The sequence below is a fragment of the Nerophis ophidion genome, linkage group LG24 (genome assembly GCF_033978795.1).
Source record: "Nerophis ophidion isolate RoL-2023_Sa linkage group LG24, RoL_Noph_v1.0, whole genome shotgun sequence".
Lineage (NCBI taxonomy): Eukaryota > Metazoa > Chordata > Actinopteri > Syngnathiformes > Syngnathidae > Nerophis > Nerophis ophidion.
In genome coordinates, this window is record NC_084634.1 from 7533835 (window position 1) to 7543084 (window position 9250).

A 9250-nucleotide genomic window follows, 5' to 3' on the forward strand; every position below is an offset into this window, starting at 1 on the left:
AGTCACGAACAACAACTTGGTGCCCCTTCTAAATGATAACCAGTATGTGTGTGTGTGTGTGTGTAAGTGTGTAAGTGTGTGTGTGTGTGTGTGTTCTGGCAATGCTTACTTAATGGGGACATCGCTCTGTTTACACAGTCACCTTTAGGGGACCTCTGACGGTATGGGGACCAAAAAACACAGGACCCCCTACAGTAAAGGGAAACCTTTTTAGATGATAGTCAGATGCATTCTTCATAAATCCAGAGATATAAAGACGTGTATATGACCTTTTTTTTTTTATATGCCTCCACCACCTGTAGAAAGGGTGGTCCCCACAAGTCACGAACAACAACTTGGTGCCCCTTCTAAATGATAACCAGTATGTGTGTGTAAGTGTGTAAGTGTGTAAGTGTGTGTGTTTGTGCGTGTTCTATATTTAGTGATTTAGTGAAGTATGGCCGAAGCTTCTCCGGTGTCACCCGTGCTCCTCCGCGTGCAGTCGTGCTCAGCTTTCACTCTTGCTGCCCCACAGGCACCGAGGCACATCCTACGGTTCTTCTCCCGGGTGTCCAGCGGAGGACGTGACCCGGCGTTCGTCTTTGCCGCGTCGGTGAGTGGACTCCCCCGCTTGTCGCGAGTGCCGCTTGGCCTCCTCAGACCTGTTGCATGTTCTGGTCAACTCCTCACACGCAGGACCCGTGACCCGCGTCTCCAAACTGATCTGAGAGCAGCGCATGTCCACCTTGGGCTATTTCGGGCGACTCCTACGCTATCCGACATTCCCGCACTCGGAGGCCACTAACGACACGCATTTTACATCATATTTACCCACATGTTTACGCTCCTCATGTGACCTTTCAACCGGGTCCAACTTGGGGACGTACCAACGGTGTTCTTATGCCAGCTGACCTCTAACCCCACGGCTCCTTGAACCCTGCGGGTTCGGAAGCAAACTTTTTTCCAAATATACTTCCATTTGTCACCAGCCAACTACTCCAAATGTCCGTTAATTCATCTCGGGCAACTTATTTTTTGAAAAGATAGTTCTTTGGAGAACCAGGACTGAAACTAACAGGAGTGACTTTTTAGCCTAGCGTTAGCAAATACTTGAAATATAGCCACATGGCAGTTATGCTAATAGCATGTTGACACCAAGTACATTACAAATGTTTGCCAAATGTGTATAATTTATATTTTATAACTTTTTGAGCAAATTCTAGCGTTCATGTTTGTTCCTTTGAGGCTCTGTTTTCACTGATGCTTCTTCTGACCTTAAGAGTTGTTTGCTGCGGTCATCATTATGACATATATATGTATATGTATGTGGTGGGGGGAGTGGCCTGCGGGCCTGCATCGAAGCAGGGTGTGCCAGCACCGGCCTCGAAGTCAGCGAGAGGTGCGTAGATGGCCCAGGTGGGCCTTATTATCTAATCAGCCGGGGAGAAGAGGTTGTTGGAGCTGAAAGTGAGAGCGAGAGCGTGCCTGTCACAGCCACAGAAGACAATTGCTGGAAAGCAACCCACAGACTTTTATTGAAAAATAAAACTGTATTGAACCATGAAACAGGCTCGCATGAAAATGCTTGGTGGTCTGGAGGACCCACTGGAAGGCGACGTCCACAATTTGACCTCACGCATGAAAGATGCCAACACACGGATCACCCGTTGGTATCGTTTTCGAAGCCGTCCGGCCGCGCCTACTCTCTCCCCACCGGCCTCCGTGAGGGAGAGGAAGTCCGCCACAGGCATCTGCGCCCCTAGTCTGTGGATCACTCAAAAATTGCAGGGTTGTCAAGCTAGATACCTACGGGTGATCCGTGCGTTGGCATTTTTCAGGCGGGGGGCCAAATTGTGGACGTCGCCTTCCAGGTGGTCCTCCAGACCACCAAGCATTTATTACCATGAGAGCCCGTTTCATGGGTTCAAAGCAGGTTTATTTTATAATTAAAGTCAGTGGGTTGCTTTTTAGCAATTGTCTTCTGTGGCTGTGACAGGCACGCTCTCGCTCTCACGCCAGCTCCAACAACCTCTTGTTCCCGGCTGCTGCTTAAACAGAGCAACAGGTGATTAGATAATAAGGCCCACCTGGGCCATCTACGCCCCTGACCCTGGCTTCAAGGCCAGTCCTGGCACACACCGATTCGCTGCAGGACCACGGGCCACGCCCCCTTCCACAATATATATTAGGGTTGTCCCGATACCAACATTTTGATTCCGTTACCAAATTGTATTTTGATACTTTTCTAAATAAATAAATGGCATTATAAGCTTTATTTTCCCCAAAAAAATCTTAGGGTGAATTAAACATATTTCTTAATGAAATTTTGTCCTTAAATAAAATAGTGAACATGCAAGACAACTTGTCTTTTAGTAGTAAGTAAACAAACAAAGACTCCTAATTTAGCTGCTGACATATGCAGTAACATATTGTGTCATTTTCCATTCTATTATTTTGTCAACATTATGAGGGACAAGCTGTAAAAAATGATTATTAATCCACTGAATGATATTAAAGTTAATTAAGTTAAAGTACCAATGATTGCGTGGTGAAATGCGTCCTCTGCATTTGATCCATCCGCTTGTTTCCCCCTTCGGAGGTGAGGTGATGGCATGAAATAAATAACCAGCAAAACTCGGAATCGAACATGGAACGAGCAACATGAACTCTGCAATGACGCCAGGCTTGAATAAGGGTCTTGATTACAAACAGGTGCGCGGTCCGAACACCAGAGGCAGGTGAAAGTCAGAAGTCGGCATGGTAACCAAACAAAACAAGGGCGCACAAACGGGAACTAAAAGAGTCCAAAAAGTAACAAACAATTACAAAAACCATAATCCTGACCACAGATCATGACAGAAAATTAGTAAGTTAGTGTTAATATTTAAGTGGGGCCCCGGGTCCCCCGGGTAGTGGAAAAGTCCAAAAGTTGAAATAAATCATATAATGACCATTTTACTGCGATGAGGTGGCGACTTGTCCAGGGTGTACACCGCCATCTGCCCGAATGCAAAGCATTCTTGTTCAAAAGCCATACAGGTCACACTGAGGGTGGCCGTATAAACAACTTTAACACTGTTACACATATGCCCCACACTGTGAACCCACACCAAACAAGAATGACAAACACATTTCGGCAGAACATCCGCACCGTAACACAACAGAACAAATACCCAGAACCCGTTGCAGCATTAACTCTTTTGGGACGCTACAATCTACACCCCCACCGCCACCCCAGACTTAAACACCCAACCCCGCCCACCTCAACCCCCTCATGCTCTCTCTGGGAGAGCATGTCCCAAATTAGGGATAATAGTATGTTGATTCCACAACTGCATATATTGGTATCGGTTGATATCGGAATTGGTAATTAAGAGTTGGACAATATTGGGATATCGGCAAAAAAGCCATTATCGGACATCTCTAATCAAAAGTATGGATGTTTTGGTTTCAGAATCGATATTAGAGCAAAAACGTTCGGTACGGGCATTATCGATATCTCAGTATCGATCCGTATATCACAAGTAAAACACTTGATTTGACACAGCGTCACTCACACACACACGCTTGTACTCTAGAACACTGTTTGTTCACCAAGTACCACCTCAGAAAATACTTGGCTCTCCAAGTACCGCCATATTAACCATTATTAAACTACAGTAGCGTAGTAGGCCAAAGTATTCATTAAAAACAAGCATAGAATAGAATATAGCATAGACTAGAATAGAATATACCTTTATCGTCACTGTACATTGTACAACGCCATTGCAAGCAAACTATCTATCCATCCATCCATTTTCTACCCCTTGTCCCTTTTTGGGGTCGCTGGAGCCAATCTCAGCTCCAAACTAAAACAGTGCAAATTCATAAAAACACATAAAAAACGTAAGAACCTGGTACTCAGAAAAAGAAATAAAAATACATACAATAGGGCAGCAGTTCAAAAAAAGTGTATTCGTTTAGGATATTCCATATGCCCTGTGATGAGGTGGCGACTTGTCCAGGGTGTACACCGCCTTCCGCCCGATTGTATCTGAGATAGGCTCCAGCGCCCCCCTGCTGACTCCGAAGGGAATAAGCGGTATAAAATGGATGGATATTCAATATATTTGGCCACTGTAACATTACACACGGTTAGAACAGGAACACATAAAACACTGTACTTTCACCAAGTGATTCTGTGGCATACCACTAGTGCTGCACGTGCCACACACACACACACACACACACGCACGCACGCAGGCGAATCATAAACTCCACCCTGCTGGCGGCGGCTGCAGCCGAAAACAAACGAACCGCGGTCCCGACGCTCATGTGTTGTTGTCGTGTCTTAGCCCCGCCTCTCTGGACAGCTGTCAATCACCGCATCTTACCGAGATGTGACGGTGTTGATGACTCACGTCTGTGTGCAGGGTGTGGTCATGTCGCACAGAGGAGGTCTCTGAGCCGGGATGTCATCGTACGCGCATTACGTCGAGGACGTCACGGGGGAGCGAGGCTCCGCCCCCCTGGACATCGACAACATCCACGTCCTGCTGCAAGGTGGGACACACTTGCACCCGTTACAGGACCGTTCCATTTCCACTCGCACCTGTTACACAGCAGTTCCAGTTCCACTTGCACCCGTTATGCACAAGTTCCTGTTCCACTCACACCTGTCACACACCAGTTCCACTTGCACCCATTACACGCCAGTTCCAGTTCCACTCACACCCGTTCTACACAAGTTCCTGTTCTACTCACACCCGTTACTCGCCAGTTTCAGTTCCGCTCGCACCTATTACACAATAGTTCCACTTGCACCCGTTACACAATAGTTCCACTCGCACCTGTTACACACCAGTTCCAGTTACACTCGCACCCGTTCCACACCAGTTCCAGTTGCAACCGTTCCACACCAGTTCCAGTTACACTCGCACCCGTTCCACACCAGTTCCAGTTGCACCCGTTCCACACCAGTTCCAGTTGCACCCGTTCCACACCAGTTCCACTTGCACCCATTACACGCCAGTTCCAGTTCCACTCACACCCGTTCTACACAAGTTCCTGGTCTACTCACACCCGTTACTCGCTAGTTTCAGTTACGCTCGCACCTATTACACAATAGTTCCTCTTGCACCCGTTACACAATAGTTCCACTTGCAGCCGTTCCACACCAGTTCCAGTTCCACTCGCACCTGTTACACACCAGTTCCAGTTACACTCGCACCCGTTCCACACTAGTTCCAGTTCCACTCGCACCCGTTCCACACCAGTTCCAGTTGCACCCGTTCCACACCAGTTCCAGTTGCACCCGTTACACACCAGTTCCAGTTCCACTCCCACCCATTACACACCAATTCCGCTTGCACCCGTTACACACCAGTTCCAGTTGCAACCGTTCCACACCAGTTCCAGTTCCACTCGCACCCGTTCCACACCAGTTCCAGTTGCAACCGTTCCACACCAGTTCCAGTTGCACCCGTTCCACACCAGTTCCAGTTGCACCCGTTACACACCAGTTCCAGTTCCACTCCCACCCATTACACACCAATTCCGCTTGCACCCGTTACACACCAGGTTCAGTTCCACTCACACCCGTTACACGCCAGGAACTTGGACCACTGCCAACACATTGGCAGACCCATATTTTTTTATTACTGTTGTATTTATTTTTATTATTATTTTATATTATTATACATGTAATATAATATTTACCATATTATTTTTATTTTATTTTATTAATTATATTTTATTATTATTTTACATTATTATACATGTAACATAATATATACCGTATTATTGATTTTTTATTTCATTTATTATATTTGTATTATTCTTTTACATTATTGTACATGTAATATAATAGTCACCATTTTATATATGTGTTGTATTATTAAAAAAGTTAAAGTACCAATGATTGTCGACCATTCACCCCTGATCACCCCCTGGGAGGTGAGGGGAGCAGTGAGCAGCAGCAGGGGCCACGCCTGAGTGGGGATTTAACCCCCAATTATATAACCCTTGATGTAATGGGTCCCAATTTATTTATAGTTCTTGATCTGACTCGGCCGGGGCTTGAACTCACGACCTACCGATCTCAGGGCGGGTACTCTAACAGCTATTTATATTATTATTTGACATTATTATACATGCAATATAACACACACCAAATTATTTATTTTTCATTGTATGAATCATATTTGTATTATTATTGAGACTGCTCACGTTTGCTTTCTTTTATTTAGACTCGGTGAGTCTGAATAAAAAATGTGTTTTAAGAACTCTGGAACAAGATAAAATAGCTACAAACTATGGGAAACCGGGCTTTCTGCTTCGCCGCTCCCAGTCTGCGGAACGCTCTCCCTGACCACCCGAGGGTACCACAGACTGTGAATGCTTAAAAAAAAAGGCTTAAAAACCCTTCTTTAAAAAAAAACAAAAAAAACGTTTTATAGATACATGCATACTAGTTCTCCCTGTTTTTTTAAATTATATTTTTATTATTATTATTATTTGTATTTTATTCTATTTTTTATTAAATACACTGTAAGCACTTTGAGGTTGTTTACTCAATGTAAAGTGCTTCATACAAATAAAATCTACTATTATTATTATTTTTTATAAAATGCAAATAATATCAACCTAATAATTGTTAAAAGTATACCAAGTAAACCTTTGTAAGTTAATAATACTAACACAGACACTCGTAAAGCTGTTAGCATGTGATACATAGCATGAGGCTAGCTTGATTAAATTCCGTGGGGTGAAGTGAATTATATTTATATAGCGCTTTTTCTCTAGTGACTCAAAGCGCTTAACATAGTGAAACCCAATATCTAAGTTACATTCAAACCAGTGTGGGTGGCACTGGGAGCAGGTGGGTAAAGTGTCTTGCCTAAGGACACAACGGCAGTGACTCGGATGGCGGAAGCGGGAATCGAACCTGCAAACCCTCAAGTTGCTGGCACGGCCGCTCTACCAACCGAGCTAAACCGCCCCACAAATATGCATGAAAACATATCAACTTTAGTAAGTATGAACTGTTTTAGTTATATTGTAAAACTTACAAACGTTGCTTGGAGCGATGAAGGAAGAATCCATGCGTGTGTAACAGGGGGCGATGTGGAGTTGCCGTGCCAGCAACTTAAGGGGTCCAGGTTGGATTCCTGCTTCTGCCATTCCTAGTCACTGCCGTTGTGTCCTTGGGCAAGACGCTTTACCCACCTGCTCCCAGTGCCACCCACACCGGTTCAAATGTAACTTAGAGTTTGGGTTTCACTACCAATCAATGAATCAATGTTTACTTATATAGCCCTAAATCACTAGTGTCTCAAAGGGCTGCACAAACCACTACGACATCCTCGGTAGGCCCACATAAGGGCAAGGAAAACTCACACCCAGTGGGACATCGGTGACAATAATGACCCAGTGGGACGTCGGTGACAATGATGACTATGAGAACCTTGGAGAGGAGGAAAGCAATGGATGTCGAGCGGGTCTAACATGATACTGTGAAAGATCAATCCATAATGGATCCAACACAGTCGCGAGAGTCCAGTCCAGAGCGGATCCAACACAGCAGCGAGAGTCCCGTTCACAGCGGAGCCAGCAGGAAACCATCCCAAGAGGAGGCTGATCAGCAGCGGAGAGATGTCCCCAGCCGATACACAGGCGAGCAGTACATGGCCACCGGATCGGACCGGACTCCCTCCACAAAGGAGAGTGGGACATAGAAGAAAAAGAAAAGAAACGGCAGATCAACTGGTCTAAAAAGGGAGTCTATTTAAAGGCTAGAGCATACAAATGAGTTTTAAGGTGAGACTTAAATGCTTCTACTGAGGTAGCATCTCGAACTGTTACCGGGAGGGCATTCCAGAGTACTGGAGCCCGAAATGAAAAAGCTCTACAGCCCGCAGACTTTTTTTGGGGCTTTGGGGATCAATAATAAGCCGGAGTCCTTTGAACGCAGATTTCTTGCCGGGACATATGGTACAATACAATCGGCAAGATAGGATGGAGCTAGACCGTGTAGTATTTTATACGTAAGTATATAAAGTATATGTAAAAGAGTCACTGGAGAAAAGCGCTATATAAATATAATTTACATTTGAACCAAGCGAGATTGTGGCAATGTTACACAGCGCCCCTCGGTGGCAGGTTTAAGGAAGTCCTTTCTGTTAGAAACGCCCCCCACTTTCCATTGGCTGCTATTATCACCTGGTAAAGGTCGAAGGTCAGGGCAGGTTTGTCCAATTTGAATGAGACAATGTGCTCTCCAAACATTTCCCTCCGAAGCTTTGCATCCATCGTGGAGCCTTGAAGAAGCTTTGTAAGTCCATCCCATAAATGACACTAGTGCAGTGGATTGTTTGTATTTATAAGAATATACAAGCTAATGTTAAAGGGTAGCATTGTAGTTTGAATGCATCATAACTGCTGTGTATTTTCACCCAATAATCACAATATAACGAGTCTTCTGGTAAGTGACATTTGTGTAAACAGCCTTCTAAACGCTAGTTGAAGTCGTTGTTGACTTTTTAACCGGCTAGCGGTTACTTTGTGCAGCCAACTTCGCAGAATACTTGTGAGTTAACAGGATGAGAAAACTGTCTTCTTCTAATGCAGAGGAATCAAACCCAAACACAGAGTGGGCCAACATTTAAAACTGAACAAATTAACCTTTTAATAGGGACCCAAACAAGTTTTGCATTGAGTATTGAACAAGCAAGGCTTATATAACTTGCAAAATCCAGTTTCAAATAATAATGATAATAATCAAAAAATATCAATGGCATATCAAAGAAAATTGGAATACAAATTTAATCCAATCCACTTTATTTATATAGCACATTTAAACAACAATAAAGTTTCCAAAGTGCTGCACAGCCATGTTAAAAACAATATTATGCTCCACCAATGACTGAATAAAACAAAAAATGAATAAAAATAAAAACAATATAAAAACCAATATGATTAATCAATCAATCAATCAATGTTTATTTATATAGCCCCAAATCACAAATGTCTCAAAGGACTGCACAAATCATTACGACTACAACATCCTCGGAAGAACCCACAAAAGGGCAAGGAAAACTCACACCCAGTGGGCAGGGAGAATTCACATTCAGTGGGACGCCAGTGACAATGCTGACTATGAGAAACCTTGGAGAGGACCTCAGATGTGGGCCACCCCCCCCTCTCTAGGGGACCGAAAGCAATGGATGTCGAGCGGGTCTAACATGATACTGTGAAAGTTCAATCCATAGTGGCTCCAAGACAGCAGTGAGAG

General features: G+C 44.3%; 1 protein-coding gene across 1 annotated transcript in view; it reads left to right on the forward strand.

Moving 5' to 3' along the window:
• The first annotated feature begins 463 nt into the window (after positions 1-463).
• The window catches only part of syne2b (spectrin repeat containing, nuclear envelope 2b), a 408840-nt gene continuing 400053 nt past the window's right edge, over positions 464-9250 (forward strand). Inside the window, exons 1-2 of the mRNA XM_061886295.1 lie at positions 464-592; positions 4392-4521. Coding sequence (XP_061742279.1) covers positions 4431-4521 — 91 coding nt within the window. The 5' untranslated portion in view covers positions 464-592; positions 4392-4430. The remainder of the gene's footprint in view (positions 593-4391; positions 4522-9250) is intronic.